This window comes from Hoplias malabaricus, chromosome Y, assembly GCF_029633855.1.
Source record: "Hoplias malabaricus isolate fHopMal1 chromosome Y, fHopMal1.hap1, whole genome shotgun sequence".
NCBI lineage: Eukaryota > Metazoa > Chordata > Actinopteri > Characiformes > Erythrinidae > Hoplias > Hoplias malabaricus.
The window spans coordinates 16888520-16907860 of record NC_089820.1 but is presented as its reverse complement, the minus strand read 5'-3'; the positions used below and the strand labels follow the sequence as shown (position 1 = coordinate 16907860).

The window sequence follows — 19341 nt, the reverse complement described above, 5'->3', positions numbered from 1 at the left end:
ATCACAATGGCCTGTAGTAGTAATTCTCTGCAGGCTGTTCCAGAAAAAAGCAACCTCTTGCCATCTATTGCAGTGAGAGAGTGCGCAGTATGACACTGCATGAGTTAGGAACATTGCGCTCTGCATGGTTCTGAGCTGCCTGTGCAGGTCCCTTCAGCTCACCTCTGTTTTCTGGGTTACAGACGCCCAAGGGGGACAGCACTCACCTTTGCTGAGGGACATCAGAGCCTCAAATGAAGCGTCCCAGCATCAGGGTGTGTCCCACAGGCGCCCGTGGGCACGAGTGTTTCGAGCAGATGACAAATGAAGCTCTATTTTTGAGGCCCCGGCGTGACCCAAACCTCCCACGCTGTCCCCCAGTGACAGCCCTTCAGGGCTGAGAGGGGCCACTGCCTCTTTACAGATCATTTGGAGGTGCCTGAGAACAAGCAGAACTGATGAGATTCTAATGACTCTTTATATAAAGGGCATCCATACTGCAGTCCATCAGTACACAGTGTCTTTGTGGGAATACAGAATTTAGTCAGCCTTTGTTTAGCTGGGTAGAGCCTGCATTTTTCTTCCTGGACTTGAAATACATGGCCATTGCTGTCCTGCAGAGAATGCACGTTAGATGTGTACTTTTACAACATCTCCAGGGATATAAATGTGCTTCAGCGTTAATGTAAATTTCCAGGACTTTCTGCAGCACGGCTGGAATCCTATGATACACAGCACCTACTGTGCTTTAGCTACCTGTTAAATATACCTTTTTTTATTTTATACATTTCCTTTTGATTCAATATGCCTAATGCCCTCAGAGACTAGCTTTACCTTGTACACGTGCTTGAATGGTTTTGATTTCATGCCTGAGTAAGCTAGCTTCCCTGATCCAAGGGAATCTTTTATGTCCCTTAAATGAGGGCAGCTACTGTTGCAGACTTAAGTACTCTCAGCTCTGTACCGGAGACGTGTCCCATCACTAGAATGCTTTATGATGCCATTAGCCATTGGAGGCGGGGAATGCGAAGTGGGACGCTAGCAATTAGCACGCGGAGGGCTCCATTACGGCCCATGCAAATGAACAGATTAAAATGCAGCCACGCGGCTGCGCAAAAACGACTTGGCACTGAAATGATTCATCACCTGCGAAGAGCGTGTATGCTTCAGTGAAGGGAAGAAGCACTATTTCTTGCTGTAAAAAAATAATAAAATAAATAAAACAGATAAAGAGGTCTGAGCATGTCCTGTGGCTTGGGTCCGGGCGCTCAAACTTCTGCTCGCTATCGGCGCATATCAAAGCATGTGCCGTGCAGCGCTAGGGGTTTTCTGTTTAGAGTTTAAACAGGCAATTAGCACACATCCAAAAGCTGACGAAACTTAGCTTAGAGAACTTTTCCTATGCGCCTCATCTCCTTCTCCCCCTTCAGCCTTGCCTGCCTTCACCTCGACACGCTTCTTCTTCCTCTCGACAATAGATGAGAAAAGCATGGGTTCTCTTGTCGGTGGGTGTCTGCATGACTCTCTCTCTCCCTCTCTCTCTCTCTTTTCCTCTTTTTAACAGAGCATTTAATACCCATAATGCTAGGTTAGGTGTCACAGGAGATGAAGCAAGGCATTTTTTTTCTTTGCCCCCCCCATCTTTCTCCTGTATAAACAGCATAGCATAGTATCATTAAAAATGTTCGCCTTTTGCGTTTTACTTATTTATATTTGCCTGCCGCCCCTGTGGTTTCAAACCCCGGATCCCTGCTCACGGGACAGCGTGTGACACCACTAAACGTGACGCACGCGCAGCACAGGCCCACGCGGCGCCCTCGTGTGCACACGCGCACTTCAAAGCCCATTTTTTCCCTCCTCTTGTAGCTTCGTACTGTCAGCGCCAGGGAGAAGGAGCGAGGGTGGAGCAGCCTTTGAGTGAAGCGGGGTCTTTACCCGTCATCTCTCGTGCATGTTTGCTTTGTGCCAGCCACTTTCTCCAAATTGCTATCTCATAGTCATTTTTTTACCTTCTCTCCTCCCATTCTTCCACCCTACCCAAAACTTTTATTTCTTTGCAGTCTGTTCTTCTCAACCCCCATCCCCCCACCCCTTCATTTTAGTCTTTGCTTTAGCTTTGTGTTGCATTCAGTCTTTGGTGGGACAGCTCTCCATCATTAAAAAAGGGGGCTGAGTGCACGATGTTCCACTTAAAGATGGCAGAACTGTCACCCGTTCACTGTAATGGAACCTGTAACGTGCAAAAAAGCTTCTCTGCGGCAGTCCGCTTCTGAAGGATTCTTTTGATTGAGCTTTTATTGTTGTTGGGTTTGTGTGTTTTTCTTTTTTTTTTTTTTCCTTTTTTCACCCACTTCTTTTCTTCCATTAGATTCACGATACGTTGATCTGTATCTCGTCACCTTGACATGCAAAGTTTTGTTTACACTTAGTTCAGAAAGGTTTCCAAACTCGGTCGCCACAGTGACATGCGAGACTCTAAATTCAAAAATAATGACCCTATTAGGCTGATCCGTGTAGGGATCTTTGTATAAAGGGCACATACAATAACTTGAGAGATCCTGGACTATTCTAGTCATCATCTCCAGCCCTAATTTACTCTAGTTCCAAAGTGGGTCAAATGTTAAAGCCTCAGTATTTTCATAAACTGTAACAATTTCTTGCTCATTCAGGCTGTTTCAAGGGTTCAGAAAAGTCATTATTTAAGCAGTCACATACAAAAAATGTACATTACATTACAGATTACAAAAGGATTGAACTATTGCAAATAACAGCACATCATACACATCATTATTGGTTCAGCAGATGTTAGCTACTGCACTGTTGGGTAATATTTAACTTGCAGGAGCTTGTATTCTAAACTTTGAAAAGAATCATGCTCTCAGTTTACTACATTCAAACGCTGTTTCAACATGAATAAATATACTCCGCACTATTGATGTGCTTTATTTTTGCTTGGTGACTTTTTTAATACAGTATATGATGGACACACTGGAATCGTGTAATTTTAATGCATTGTATTCTTTCAGCAAACAATGAGGCATGTTTGTGGAGTGTCTAAAATAAAACATGAAAATCTTGGGAAGGGTCCTTGTTTCTCAGACAGTGCTGATAGATGCTTGTGTTGACTCAGCAGTAACACACAGCCTGTCTCCCTGGGAGACTCCAACAGTGACGTCAGGCTCTTTGTGGGCGAGATGTGAGAGAGAGAGCGGTCAGAAAGTGTCCGCCTCTCTCTGAAGTGCTGGAACAGCACGGCTGCTGCTGTCTCACGACACCCAACTGAAGGCTAGTGCGATGACAGCCCTGTGTGTTGTTTGTTTGTTCTGTTGTGCATGTGTGGGCTTTTGCTTTTTCCTGGCTCCCAGTTTTGGCAAGAGGGCCCCTGAACAATAGTGCATGAGCTTAATGGTACTGTTCAGACCATGCTGTTTGTTTTTGTTGTCTGATTTCCTATTTGATGTCTTTACTGTAAATGCTAATGTAGAGTTTACCCCTGTTTAATGTTATGACAAGTAACAGACATACAGCTTTATAACCATTTGTATTCCATGGGTTCTGCTCTGGTCATCTGATAGTGAATGACATTAACACGTATGTCAGGTGACAACTGTTTTCTCACACTGTGTTATTTATTTATTTTAAAATAAATGACGTGGAATATAATTACAACTGAAGTAATTTCACCGCAGTAAATTTAAAAATAGAACAGAATGTCAGGAAAAAGAATCAGTGTCACTTAACATATGGGTTATTTCAGCTTAACATCAGAACTGACAAACACAGTATCACCCACCGTTGTCTTCAGTATCACTCATTTTTTAGCAAGTCAGTGTCCTCTCCGAACAAATCAACGAAAGACTGGATAGCCATTACTCATCCAAATCAAAATAATACGACTGTTATATAAAGCAAGTATCCGCTTCATTAACATAATTATTTATTTCATATCACAATCACACTTTCACCAAATTGTTCCCCATTAAGTAACAGCTTGATTGAGCAGTGTGGCAGGAATCTAAACATGCAGGTTTACAGTGTAGATTGATCGTGTGTTGCTTTCATGTCATTTTCTCTGCCTCTTTTTCAATTCCTCTCCCTTTTGGGGCTTTGAGCATTGCTAGGAAATCTGGCTGAGGCCGGACTGGGACAGGTCCAGCTTTGCGACTCAGAGCGGTCACCCGCAGTTTATCTCCTGTCCCCAGCCTCACGTTCCACAGTGCCCCAGCCAGGTTAAATCATCTGCTCCACAGCCCTTGGGATGCCCAGCCCAACTCTCAACAAGTGACGCGTTTTTTTTTTTTGTTTTTCCTTCATTCATTTGCTGAGGATCCGTGCCTAATGAAGTAAACTATCTTTCCGGTCTCCGTTGATTATGGAGGATTTGGAAGAGAAAGGTTGCACAATATGTGGATTAGGGCTGCTTCGCAGCCAGAGCACTGCAGCCAGCACTGCAGGCAATAAAGAGCTGATTAAAATGAAATCTCCACCATGGTGAATGTAAGCTGGCAAGTAAATCTCTAACATGACCTCTCCTCAACCTCTTTGATTCGCTTCTTATATAGGAACCCAAATACAGTTTGTTTAGTCCTGTGGAATAATGGAGATGCTATTTATGTGAGGGCCTCTGCTTGCCATTTGAAACACTTAGGAGATTAAACGGTTAACCCCATAAACTCTAAGGGCATGGGGTCCCCACACTTGAATTCATGACTCTCTTAACTATATAACATGCCTATTATTTATATTAGTGTCTTTAGAATAATACCTAATTTCCACAGTTGTTCCATGCAGAAATGGAGGGATATATTAGTAGTAACGGGTTAATTCTTTGAACCATGCTGGAGAACAGATTTGCTTATTTAATAACGACTGTTAATAAAAGGCTTAGGGGTGATACATTGTGTGTGAGTTGGGCTTAAGAGTGAACTAATATAGAGTTGATGTCTGCTATCAGTTCGCCAGCATCTTGACCTCTGTCCTGTTTGTATTTCTGGGCCTTTCCCAGAAGCTCCTCACCCACATAGCAGCCCCTATTGCTCCCCTGCCACTGCATTCCTTATACTGCCCACCTGAGTGTGTGTGTCTGTGTGTTTTAACAGGTGCAGTACCGAGAGCTGAAACTGGATCCTAGTCACAGCCCAAATAAAAGAAAGAAAAATAACCCGGGGTAGCTGACTTCTTTCTCCTGTGGACTTCCCTCAACAAGCTTAATAACTTACGCATGCCAAGGAGAAAAGCACTGGTCTGGACCGGCTTGATGTTCTGCCTTTCTTTCTTTCTTTCTTTCTTTCATCCATTCTTTTTTTCTCTAATTCTTGAATCCTTTTTTGCTTGAGAGTGTACAGTCCAGAGGAGCGTATTGGGTGAATTTGAAAAAAAAGGAGCAATTTTAATTATTGCCATGAGGGTTTCAGCCATACTTGTTTACTTTTTTTGTGCAGAGGGGAGTGTGAAAAGCTCTTGACCCCTTTTAGAGTCATAGAGCCGGAGCTATTTGTCACTGGCTGGCACTAGGCAGACGACTCTAAAAGCCAAGGTGTCCTTTCCACCGTAGCAGAGGGAGTGTGGAGAGAACGGCTTCAGCCCCAAATAGCAGGATCAGCTGATAATACACCCAGCCGCACCAGCACGTCTCATCTCAATCTTGCAGAGGAAATCTGACGTTAGGCTGGAGTTTGCAACCTGCAATTTCCCCAAAACACCAAGAGGTATACCCAGAGCCCTGTGCAGCTGTTAGGCAGCAGTTATTAGGCTTGTCATCAAAGCCTGTTACAGTTCAATTTATGGCTGTAACTAAAGTGCTTAAAAAACCACACACACAAAACACAACTCTGGCCCAGTAGCTGATGTTGGTTCATCCGTCTTATTCTTTATTTTAAATGTATGAATGAAGCATGCTTGGTTTATTTAAGTACTTTATTTAAGGGGAAGTCTGGCACGTCAATGATGTTCATCTCAGTTTATGAAGGGAGTAGTTCTCAGAGCAGGATTTCTCAATACCTAAAGAGGAGACAGTCCAAAATAAATATCCTTTAGCTTTTTAAACACTGAGCAGACCTGACGTTTGGATTAATATTTAGAAACTTCATTCATTCATTCATTATCTGTAAGCGCTTATCCAATTCAGGGTCACAGTGGGTCCAGAGCCTACCTGGAATCATTGGGCGCAAGGCGGGAATACACCCTGGAGGGGGCGCCAGTCCTTCACAGGGCAACACACACACACACACACCTACGGACACTTTAGAGTCGCCAATCCACCTACCAATGTGTGTGTTTTTGGACTGTGGGAGGAAACCGGAGCACCTGGAGGAAACCCACGTGGACACGGGGAGAACACACCACACTCCTCACAGTCAGTCACCCGGAGGAAACCCACGCAGACACAGGGAGAACACACCAAACTCCTCACAGACAGTCACCCGGAGGAAACCCACGCAGACACAGGGAGAACACACCACACTCCTCACAGACAGTCACCTGGAGCGGGAATCGAACCCACAACCCAAACCATTAATTGTATTTTGCTCTTTTATTTAAATGCTTATTTGAAAATTCAAATTTAAAAATCTGGTTTGTTTATTTATTTATTTTGTTTTTGTTTTCTTTTGCTTTAAAGTGAAGAAAAGATGAAATCTGCTAAATCTGGAAAGGATGGTCAATGTGTTAAACACTAATCATGCTGCAGTTGAATATGTTTTGTTTGATATAAATGTTACAAAAAGCAGTGCTAACCACCGAGACGTTTTCTATTTCTATTTGCTGCTGGATAAAAGAAATACACATTACAGAAGAATACAGTGCTATAACAGTCTCTACTCTTCTGAAGATTCTATGAAAAACTGTGGTCAGGTATTAATGTCAGGTGATTTGTCTTTTGGATCAACTCATCCCTAAGATATGGAGCTCCATTACCCCTGGGAACTCGTAACGTTGTAAACCTAGGGGCGTTGTGCTCTTCTAGCAGGTTTGTGCCATTGAACACGGTAACCTTAGGCCCAGCCGGGCTGCTCCAGAGTGTCCTGTTCTTTTAGCATTGCTTTTCTTTTTGCTTTTCTATGGAGATTATACAATCTGTGTGTTTGTGTGTGTGGTTGAACACTTGACATTTATTATTAAATAGCATATATCATCGCTTTTGGAATAAAATCTTTACAGTAGCTTGACAAGAGAAGCAAAGCACATTTCCAATTTTCATTCTCAGTTAATGCAGACAATTTTATTCTGTGTAATTAAAGACTGTTTGTGTTGACTTGTTTGTAAATGAAATTTTAACACTTTAACATTTTCCAAATACTGTATATAAAAAAACAAACAAAAAACAAACAAAAAAAATTATCTGAGGTTTTGTTCCAATAGCAAGGATATGTGGAGTATTGTAGACATAGAAAAGTAAGTCCAGTCTACCATTTTTGTCAGGTGTAGCATGGACAGAGAGGCAGGTCCAAACATTTTGCTTGCCCCTCAGCTGTGTTTACTTCAACTTCCCCTTTCCCCCAAAAAAACTTGACAGGCAGCTGAAGTTAGAGAGGTGAGCAGCTTGGTGGGTGTTTTTCATTGTAGAGAATAGTCTTGTTGAGGAAAACGTCGATAGTGTGTGACGAGCTGCTCCGGGGAGCTGGCAGGGTTCGATGAGGGCAGGAGTTTAGCATCGCTAATGCTGTGGAGGGAAAGAGGACGAGGAGGGCGTAGTTTGCTGGAGTTTTTTAAATTTATTTATTTAGTTTGTCTTTTTTGAACCTCTTCCTGTCATCTTCCTCTGAGTTCAACAATGCTGTTTCCTCTTCTTCATCCAACCACTGAAGAGGGGGTCAGGTCTCGGCCTGTGGGGGGAGCCTCTGCAGGGACCTCCAAAGAGCAAGTGTTGAAAGATCACAGAAAAAAAAAAAAAAAAAAGCCATCAGACTTCTATTCTGCTCCAGTCTCTTCACGGGGAAAGAAGGCAGCAAAAATCCCTCCTGGCTTCTCTTCTTTTGGTACGAACACATCTGTCATATGGAAAGCCCATTGATTTGTTTGAGAGCATTTCCTTACAAAGACAACATGCTCCCCATTGACCAACACACCGATGGTACTGATGTGATCCCCATTAAAGACAAAGAACAAGAACAAGAAGAACCACTTCTTGAAGAACAGTTCTGAAACTGCTGGAAAGGGACTCTTTTCTAAGCCTGAATGTTTATGCACTGTTTAACTTTCTTTTAATTGTTCAGTGGATATATCGTGTGTGGCTTTTGCATCCCGATAAAACACACCAAAACATTAAAAAATAACTTAAAAAAGGAAATAGACAGAAGGAATCCTGTTTTGTAAAGACACGTGTGCTCTGTTTGCAAGAAAACCAAAGTGGAACTTTTTAACAAAATGAATAAAGACCAATATTGATGTAGAATGTAATATTTTCATCAAAAGCAAAGGGAAACTAAGGCACTTTCATTGTCATGCACCGAATTTATGTTTTAATTTAAAGTTTGCATTTTGTTTTTAAACCTTGTAAATATTCTTACTGTACATTATATATATGCCTGTAAATGGTCAGATATTTATGATGTATGTATCGTAGGTGTGTCACTTTTTTTTCCTTGGAAATGTTTGAGCCTGCAGTGTTGCCTGTTCCATCATCATTAAGCTTCCAGCGGTTGGATGAGGTGGGATTGAATGCAGGTGAAGGCAAAGAATAGTAGAATAGTGCTGAAATATTTGAAATAAATGCACCAGATGTTCTGTCTGTTACTTTTGGAAAGAAGAAAATCTATGAAGATTAATAAATATTTTTTATCATCTGTTGTCTTTGTTCTGTTAATTATTTCCAAACTTGGTGAGAGCGGTTCCAATGCACATGGCAGGGCACTTCTACACAAGGGCAATTCAAACTACTTGACAGAGTGAAAAGAAACAGTAAAAAACTGTTAATTTAAGAGCAAGAATATAAAAAATGTGCAATAAACAAAAATACACGATAAACAGGATTGTTTTGATGATTTAATGGTGTCTGAATTGGAAGCTCTCCTGATCTTCTCAGTCAGCTGGTTTCATTAAAAAAGCGGCATAGTAGCTAAACACTACTTCTCCATGTTAAGTTTTGACCTGAGTCAGGACTAACTGACCAGTTCCTAAAGATCTGAGAGTCATATCTCTGTAGCAGATCTGATTAATACATTTAGACATTTATAGACCAGTAAAAACACCTTAAAGTCTATTCTGTAACAGACTGGTATCCCGTGTAAGGATTTGAGGATGGGGGTGATGTGATCTCTTTTGCTCCGAGTGAGAACTCTGGCAGCTGCATTTTGAATCAGCTGAAGTTGTTTAATGGTCTTTCTTTGGAAGTCCTGGTTTAGTCAGGAAATCTCTTATTGATGTTTTTCATTCATTCATTCATTATCTGTAAGCGCTTATCCAGTTCAGGGTCACGGTGGGTCCAGAGCCTACCTGGAATCATTGAGCGCAAGGCGGGGAATACACCCTGGAGGGGGCGCCAGTCCTTCACAGGGCAACACAGACACACTCACACATTCACTCACACACTCACACCTACGGACACTTCTGAGTCACCAATACACGTACCAACTTGTGTTGTTGGACTGTGGGAGGAAACCCACGCGGACACAGGGAGAACACACCAACTACTCACAGTCACCCAAGGCCCCTGGAGCTGTGTGACTGCGACACTACCTGCTGCACCTCCGTGCCGCCATTATTGATGTTCTTAAGATGGTAAAATGCTGATCTAGTAATTGTCATCCTTTATTTCATTTCCAGTCAAAATGGCTTAATTACTGGAATTGTACCAGGAAAAACTAAAAGTTAATGAGTGGAAGTGTATATTTGTACCGTATGTATTGGTTTGTTTAGCATGTTTCAAACGTAAACATTTTAAAAAGTGTTTAAAAAAAAAGACAAATGACAAAAGTGGAAATAAAAGTTTTCTTTTGAGGGCTACATTATATTTAGTAGAAAACCTCAACACATAATGTGAGAAAAGAAATCCGTTACATATAGGTGGGCTCCTTTCTCGTGGCTCTGCTGTAGACCAGAACAGGTGTGTACAAGGTGTTCCTACCTACCTCCCACACACACACACTCGTGGGTAATCGGTCATTCCTGACTCCTTGAGTCTCCATTAATCGTAGTGCTGCCCTGCCATGTTTGTGGTGTGTGAGCCTGTCTCCAGCTGGGCCTCCAATTCCCACCAAAGCAGGCAGGCGTGTGTGTGTGTCTTTGATGCAAACACAGAGGCTACACATCACCCACTCACCGAGTGATTGAGGGTCTGCTCGTTTCATCTGAAGGGGCCAGAGGGTCTCCCCCTATCATTTATTAGTCTGGCCGTCCCCGTGCTGTCTGATCCCTGCTGTTCTTCAATATGAGTGTAGAGCATCACATACTGAGCCTCACTACAAACACCAGCGCAGCCACACGCTAATAATTACCACTGCAGGACAGAAGAGCGATCGTTTTGACAAAGTCCATTGCTCTCACACTGTCACAGGTTCAATTCTAATCCAGTAGTGTCTTATGTCTTCACACTGATCCGTCCTCACCCCAAACCAAGACCTGCACCAGGAAACACACCATCCCTCATACAGACCTGGGTGGAGTTAACATCCCCCTGCTTTTGACCCAGCAGGTCTCGGCTGGGATTAAGGAAGTAGAAGGGTCTGAAGATGAACGCCTCACCTGGCACCCAGATGAGCTGTCCAGTAGTGAAAGATTGGAATAACAACTGCAGTGGGCTCCATAAGCAGGCAACGATCACAGCCATGTCAAATATTAACATCTGATCAAGGAAGTGTGGCTGTTTTCCTATCAGAAAGACTGTTTTGAATTGGTATTGTTATTCATTATGCCTAGATCTGCCCATAGAGATGGACAAATGTCTCCACATGCCATGTACGGGTACAGAGGAGAATCTCACACACACTAAGCTAAGCAGTCCTCAGTTATTTATAAAGAGAATCATGGGGCACAATAATAAGGTAATGTAGTTGCCCTATTTTAGTTTACTGAGTGACAATTCTGCTGTTAAAATGTGTTCAACAGTTCAGAAAACTGACTTACAATCAGATCCTCTACATCAGTACATCACACGCAAAGAGTTTCACATTATGAAAACAGAACGAAAAGAGGTTAATCTTTCTGCAACTTTATTTTTATATTACAACATACAAAATATAACAAGCAACGTGTATGAAAACCTGTGATTTTGAGGATTCTCCCAAAAAAAAAGAACACATGTAGTGTTTAATGCCTACAACATTCATTGTCAGCAAGAAACTACTGTTTTAATCTGTACTTTATTTTACCAAGCATTATTCAGAGTTCAGACTTTCCACTTAACAGTGCAATCCCCTCAGCCTGCAGATCCTTCAGCAGCTGCATAAACACACTCGTATGTGGCCCCTGGCAGTGCATTAGAGCAGGGTTAACCTGCAGTATGTACTTCTCCATACCCATCATAGTTCTCAGATCTTCAGCAAGACACACAGCCCCAGAGTCCCCCCAGCAAGAGGCCACTGTTCCTGGGCTTAGATGGACCAAAGCCTGGGCTGCGGAGCAAGTAATTTCAAGCAGTGGTTCTGAAGCTTCATTTGCGGGTATGTGGCGCTCTATGAGGTAAGAGAGGAGGAGGCAGGTAAGCAGGTCTGAGCAGGCCTCGATGAAGTCCAGATCTCTGACCTCAGAGCACCGGAGCTCAAGGGCAGAGTCAGCCTCCTGAGCACAGCGCTGGAGCTCTTCATGCAGTGCTGGAGACACCAGGTCCAGAGGAGTACGACCATAATCATCCCGCAACTGCAGCAGGGAAGAACCTGCAGGAGATGGAGGAGGAAACACGTTAAAGGCACAGTACAGTCTGACCTTACTGTAGTGTGGATGGATGGATGGATGGATAGATGTCCTACAGTTTATGCCCTAATCAGTTCCCATACTGATATTTCACATAGGTTAGACCTCTAACAAACCAACCTGACACCGGATAGTATGTACCTACATGGTTGGATTTGCATATTCCAAATGAGCATTTTAACTGGCCAGACAAATTAGACTGACAACTGATGCAGTCTGTTCAAAGGTTCAAAGTTCATGCAGTACACTGTCTAAAGCAAATAAGCTCAATTAAATCAAATTAGTTATAAAACAGCAGGGTTCAAACAGGGAGCACACAATTATCTGTGCTCCACTACTTGCTTTAGGCCAGTGTTACGCCATCAGCTCACTCCACTGCTAACTTATTCTGACATAATTAACTGACAGCATATGGACGTTCTGGTCTGAACACATTAGTGGCAAGCCACACAAACTGGACGTTAACTCAAAAGAGCAGTGTGTTAAATTGAGAACATTATATACTCCACATATTCGTGTCATATTATTTAACCATTTCAAGAGTGTAGAATTTCACAGTCTTGATGCTTAAGAGCTATTTGTGACTAAATAATGCCATGTTTTTATAGTGCATTTTTACTACCACATTGTTGCATGATATTAATATATTAGGACTGTGAACACATAGGGTGGGGTGGAGGGGTAAATAAACTGTCAGCATACACAGTCTAAAACTGCTGTTATAACCACCTCAAACATGTAAAAACATAAATAAGGATGTTCCTTAAGCACTGATTGCTGATCTTGAACTGCATTAAGAAAAACAGTTTTCATATTTATATAATACATGCGATAATTTATAAGAGCCAGGATTTGGTTACATGAGTATTTCTATAGAAAGAAAAGCTGAAGAACTAAACTGAAGCAATTATAGTCATGGTACATTTCATAAAGGATCACTTTTGAATGGCTTTCCAGACAAGTCGGTAAGCGCGGGATCTTGGGTGCTCTCATAGAAATGCGTACTCCTGTGCATGACCCGTTTAGCCATCGTTCTTTCAGATACAGTATTCTAGTTCACGTAATGCTAAGTAACATTTGAAGACCATTCTCGTTACACAAAGGGGCCAGTGGAAATTGGCAGAGTTCATGCTGAATAGCTTTGACATTCTCTCTCTCTCTCATCTCCACAGTTCTGTGTCTGGCTGAAAATGAAAAGGCGTTTAAAAGTAGCTCAATAGGCAGAGAGACATACGCGTACAAAAGCCTAGCTAGAGCTGCCCGTGTCAAGTGCGACCTCCTTCTTTGCTTTTAGCCACCACATTTCTACAGCAAACTGCACTTGATGGCACTTGACTCCTAAACCCCTGTGCAAGCGTGGCAGCAGCTCCGCACTTTACTGCACTCCAGCTCTGCACAGCTTTCCATTTGGCGCTGATGCTCTGAAGACCTCCTGCTGTCAAAAGCCAGTGTGATTGTTTTGTGTGCACAAGAAAAAAGACCAGGTTTTTCAGCCCCAAATTATTTTGCAAGGAGAGGCACCTGCGGGACATGGTAAACAAACCTTTCTCTTTTTTTTCCAGCCTGTTGTTTCATGCTCTCCCTTCCTCTATCACTTCTTCTTAGTAATGGATCATCGGCTTTTCCACTATCGAAATTCAGACATGAGGGTCAGTGTTCATCTACCCTTAGCACTCCACGCTCCAGGAGGGCAGAAGCAATCTGCATAACCTGCCAGAGGAATCTGCCCACCGTCAGATTAAAGAGGAGAATCTCCAGAGTAAGGGTCAAAGTCAGAGCAACGGTTAAAGCTGTAATGACTTTGATCAAAGCAGAGAGAATGCAAGAAAGAACACGAATGTCTACATAACAGGTCATTGATGAGACCTTTCTATTGCCAACACGTAACTTTCTAACAGTGAGGTCAAAGAGCAAGGTCCTGATATGACGTGTTTAACAAGTCTTTTTTTTTTTTTTTTTTTTACATTAATCACAGTTACGCAGTAAAGAAAAAAAAATTAATAATAATCCATATGTTGCATGAAGAGTTAAAGAGTGATTTCCGTTTATTTTCCACTGCCCAGATTTGCATCAGCTTACTGAGCCCCACACTGGCTGGCACTACCAGGGATCATACAAACAGTCTCCACATGACAGGGCTACTTTAGAGACTACTGAGCCACACAGGACCCCGGGGTGAGTATTTTTGACTAAAGACTTGTAGCCAATCAGTATTCTTTAATTTTTATTATTTTAAGAGCTTTGTGCGTGCTGTCACCATGCCATAAATAAGTGATGTCAAAGCACTCTGCACCCATGCTGCTGACATTCGTTCATGTAATACACCTCTGTGAGGAGTTTTATGAGATGTAATAGATTGGAGGATCAGCAAAACCTGCATGACAGCTGTGTTGTTTCAATGCACTCTGGGCCAACTGTTGTCCAAGGAACGTGATAATTAATAGGCAGCAAATACAGAATCTTAATTCATGGCAGCTGCAGTTTTTAAACTGTGGAGTATGAGGAAACTTTACACTACAGAGGAATTTAAATTGATATTCATATGTACTACACTGGCTATAGCCACACGGACAACTCTACATCAGATTCTTTTAAAAGACGAACCCTTAGACAGATTTTGTGTAGCATGTCGTGTGTATCATACTAATTGGTTTTATTGCATGATTGCAATGCAATAGCGAAGCGCCAACGCTAAAGAAGCAAAGCATGAACTTGAGACCTTGGCTGAACGACCATAGAAAAGGAGGAACGCTGAAGAGCACACTTTTCATCAAATGTATTCCTTTAAGACAGCCACGTTTTATACAGTTGTATGGTTATGTTTTCCCCACACTCTTTTCAGGGACGTGAACGTGGGTGGCCATTCAGTGGCCTTCAAGCGCACTACCCATTTCTTCAAGCTCTCTGAAAAAAGGAAAGAAAGAGAAAGTGTACTGGCTCTTCCTTGAGCGCACTTTTTTCTCTATTAGCAGATTCTACACTGTCAACTTTTAACGAAGGACTCAGCTCCGCTCAAAAGGGATATGCTCTTGCAAAACACTTACATTGGCCCTAATTATAAGTAGTCTGTATGTATAAGGCTTCAAATGTAATGCTAGAATTAAACCTTGGAAAACCTGGAGGTGCTTGTCTGTTTGTCAGTGGGAGATATAAGGAAACACCATGGACCACTGATGTAAGAACATTTAATTTGTATTCTTGACAATGGAAATATTTCTGCAAATTTCAACTGCGTGTAGGGTTTGACCATATTCATCACACCATTACACTATTTACAAGCATCACCACTGGACTGATAAGATTTTGCGTAATTGGTGAGTTTAAATGGTCTAAGGTTGATCAGTGTGTACAGTGATGTTAAATCACGACAAACTAGCTTCAACAGCAGGTTGAGTTTAATCACTCCACAGTACCTCATGTACACTCAGGTCTACCACAGTTTGTAGAGTGAGTAAAGCTTGGGCATGCACATCAAGGTCTAATCACACCATAGCAGCTCACTGAGCAGGGTGAATGGGTCTAATCATTCCTTGGCAAACTCATTTATTTGGCAGTTTACTACATTTAATCGTCATGTTATCATGCTTGTATTTTTTCGTGTAGGCAACAAATTATTCACTTATTGAACTCTAAATTCATCCTCAAATGACTCACATTATTCTTGTATTACCCAGTTCTGATGCTCACATGCCCATTGTAAACACTTTCCACATTGGACATGGGAAAAATGACCAGATATCTGATGCTGAAATACTAACATGCTAAATCAGTTAATGTTAATATCAGTGTAGCATGTGTGATTGCTGTAGAGGCTCTCAGCCATTTCTACCTTATACAATGTTTAATTAAAAAGCCTAACAGCCCATGAGAAAACATGTCTTATGTCTCAAAAGCTGACAGTGAAAACCTGAGATTCATGGATGAAAGATCATTTAAAATAAATGTTCAGATAATTTCAGTTCAATCCCAGTAAATACATAAAGGTGTTTAAATAAATAGAAAATGATATGAAACTGATGACCTCTGAAACTAGAAGCTGCCAGTGCCAGCAGGTTCATCACTATGACACCCTACTGCCCCCCTGCTTCTACCCGTAAGCGCCAAGGTCCTGCATTTATAAAGCTGTGATTCTCTTTTCTGCCAGCCGATGTCCCAAAGAATTTTACAGCTCCTGAGGATTGTCATGCAGACCACCAGAGGGAGCTTCAAGTCTGGTCACCCTAGACACGGGTCAGCACGGGCATTGTGACCAGTCAGCAGTGACACCCTTCTACTACAGCTATCAGGAATGTTGTCAATATTAATGCATGTGATTAATCTGGAAACATTAAAACGTTTTTTTTAAAGCAAATTAATCATTTTACCAAAATTGGCTACAACTTCCTCATATAATTTGCTGGTTTTTCAGAGTCTAGTAATGTATTAGCTGTTTTAGTAGGAGATGTAACCACAGCATCGTTCCTGCTGAGTTCAGTAGGTAGATTACATCATTAAATGCTATAAACATAAAATACACGCACACACAACTGCTGCAAGAATTCAGCACATTGGTTTTCTCATGCCTCACTTGATACATTTATCTTTTATAAAATGTTGTTGAGGCTGGAACATTGAGATGTTTTTGAGCCGTGTTTCAATTTTCTCAATTAAAGGTTGTGTCTGAGCTTCGTTGTGAGGCTAACTCACGCCCTGAAAATTTTACCCAACAAATATAGAGATTCTAATTCAAATATCATAAATTCTACTCTGAAATTTTATAATAAAGTAAACAGGACGATTTCCTCAAACCAGTTAGTCGTGCAGACCACTCTACACATTTATATGTTTCATCTCCATTTCAGAAAAACAGGGATGTACTGGAATTTTAACACGATTAATCACAGAATGTTGATGTGATTAACTTGTTTAGATTTTTTAATCAATTGACTCCACTGCTTTTAAGATATTTGTGCTAAAAAAAATCCTGATATATGAGTTTACATCAGAAGGGCTAGCCTTTGCTCCTCACTCTCTTCAGTGAGCCTTGGGCCTTTCACTGGATCAGTGGTTACTTTCTTGGACCACTTCTGGTAGGTACTAACAACTGCACAGCAGGAACACCGCTCAAGATTATTTTACTATTTTAAAGATGACCTTCAGATACCAACACTAGACTAGTAGCTCTAGTTGAAACAAATAAAAAAAATAAACTCACCAAATGTATCTTGGGTAATTATACAAACTGTAATTTAAATTCTCAGTGTCTTCTGCCATGCACCAAACCTAGCAGCTTTTTTTTTTTAATTTTTTTGCTGGAACAGGATAGCTCTTCTGACGCTAGTCCCTACCGCTGCCGTGTCAAAGTACCTGACAGGCTGAAACCTGGAATATGACAAAGGCCAAGCCTTATGTACACACACACAGAGAGAGAGAGAGAGAGAGAAATCAGAGTCCTTGATGAATGCTAGCAGCGGGCAGACCACCCTCCCCCAGGACAGTGGTATCAGCCACTGCCTATTCTTCACAATGGCCCATGAAATACACATCTGTCAGCGCTTTGCGACACACACACACACACACACACACACAAAAAAAAAAAATCTGGTATAAGTTTAGCTCTTGCATCACAGACAGTGACTGAGTGGATAAATAAAACAACACCAGGATTAAATGCCAGGGCCTTGTTCTGCACCTTACCAAAATATCAATGACTGTACATTTGACTACTTTGGCAATGTCTCCTTTATATCATCAATAACTTCCTTCAGAATATTTCATGTGCACACTGACATTGCAGAGTTAAATGGATCCACATGTGGAACTGGAGCTTTTTTCATACCATGCTTTTCCAACACTGTATACAAAAGAACAATGCTGATCTTATTGTCGGGTCCCACCGTAAAGCAAGCATGCACCCACATACACGATGATAATTATATCCTTTTAGAGATTCGCTTCTGAGTAACAACACGGGTGATTAGTCAGTAACACATTCATATTTTTATTTGCTCAAGAATTTTGGCATTTTTTGGTCATGTTCTTTTCATATCAAAATATCTACAAGACAACAGCACTGAAGTTGGGGCTGCATGATTCTTGAATGAATGAATGAATGAGCATTTCGACATGAAGCTAACTTAAATAAACATGCTACAAACACACTAATGATCTGGTGTTACTCTAATAACTGCAGCACTGAATTAGAACACATAGTTGGATCAATAAAATTATTAAATAATCTTACAGTAGTAGTCTGACTCAAGATTTCTGTTGTATTTTTTTTGTGCAGCCCTATTTGAGAGATCACATTTTCAAAAGAGAAAATCAGATTAAAGGCAGAACTAGATCCTTTTTTATTGCCAATGAATGGCTAATTATGTACTCTGTGCGGTGCTCTCTATCCCTCACTCAGAGACACACACACACAGATACAAGAGAGAGAAACAGAGATACACGAGAGAGAGAGAGAGAGAGATACACGAGAGAGAGAGAGAGAGAGAGAGAGAGAGAGAGAAAGCAGCCCCATGGCCTTTAGAGGGCAGACGAAGACTAGAAATAGAAAACACTAAGAAGGGGGGAGGATGGGAGAAAAAGAGCCAGATAGAAAGAATGAGATTGTGACTGAGTGAGCGAATGAATGAGTGAGAGAGAAGGGGGAGAAAGAGACAAAAAAAAACAGATGACACCAAGGGAAAGAGACAGAAAGCAAGAGACAGAAATACAATATGAAAGAGACATATCGTCAGTGTCCAACGAAAAACATGGCTCCAAACCAGAACATTTACAGGAGGAGGAAAAAACCTTCAACCCTTCAATGGAAGTCCAAGTTAAAAGATTTACTTCCAAGTAATTCTGGAGCATTTCTATTGGTCCATTCATCAATAAAAGTGTTCACACAATATGAAGGACAGCAGCAGTGTTCAAATAATACAGTAAACTAAAAACTGAGACACGTTTTTAATGGACACTGACAACACAGAAAGCAGAAAAGCAGATAAACAAAAATAGAGACAAAAAGAAATAGGGAGTGATGAGGTAAAACAGAAAGAGCGAGATGACAGACAAGTGACAGACAAGAAAATAACTAAGAATGAGCAGCACAGTTCAGTCATCATCTTATGTCAGTTTCAATGTGAATATAATGTTGCAGAGTGCTCTATTTCTCTCTGCCTATCCCTGTGTGTGAAAATTTTTTCAATGAGCTGACTGACCACTACAGTCCAGGCACACACAAGTTAAAGGCGATTTAAGCTCATGGGGGCACAATCTGATCTTTGTGTCCTTCTTTGGCACTTGCAACACACACACAGTCACACACACAGTTTGTGCTACTCTGCTGAGGAGTTAAGAATGGTGCCACAGTTGTGGTGTGGTCCACACAGATTACACATTCCAGCCGCAGAGATTAAGACTACTTGTGAGTAAAACTGCATGAAGCTGAAGTGTCTCATGCACTTTACATATACTAGTTACAATAGGACAATGTCACAACAACTGCAGAAATGATAGCACTAGGACATTGTTAGTCACTGTACG

The 19341-nt window shown here is 41.5% G+C and overlaps 2 protein-coding genes across 4 annotated transcripts in view; one reads left to right on the top strand and one right to left on the bottom strand.

The window, feature by feature from the left end:
* Positions 1 to 8721, top strand: part of mctp1a (multiple C2 domains, transmembrane 1a) — a 121975-nt gene extending 113254 nt beyond the window's left edge. Inside the window, exon 22 of the mRNA XM_066655574.1 lies at positions 5079 to 8721. Coding sequence (XP_066511671.1) covers positions 5079 to 5150 — 72 coding nt within the window. The 3' untranslated portion in view covers positions 5151 to 8721. The remainder of the gene's footprint in view (positions 1 to 5078) is intronic.
* A 2403-nt stretch (positions 8722 to 11124) lies between these two features.
* The window catches only part of LOC136677877 (SMC5-SMC6 complex localization factor protein 1-like), a 32133-nt gene continuing 23916 nt past the window's right edge, over positions 11125 to 19341 (bottom strand). For all 3 annotated transcript variants that reach the window (XM_066655571.1, XM_066655572.1, XM_066655573.1), the window contains exon 19: positions 11125 to 11789. In XM_066655571.1, the coding sequence (XP_066511668.1) occupies positions 11296 to 11789 (494 nt within the window). In that variant the 3' untranslated portion in view covers positions 11125 to 11295. The remainder of the gene's footprint in view (positions 11790 to 19341) is intronic.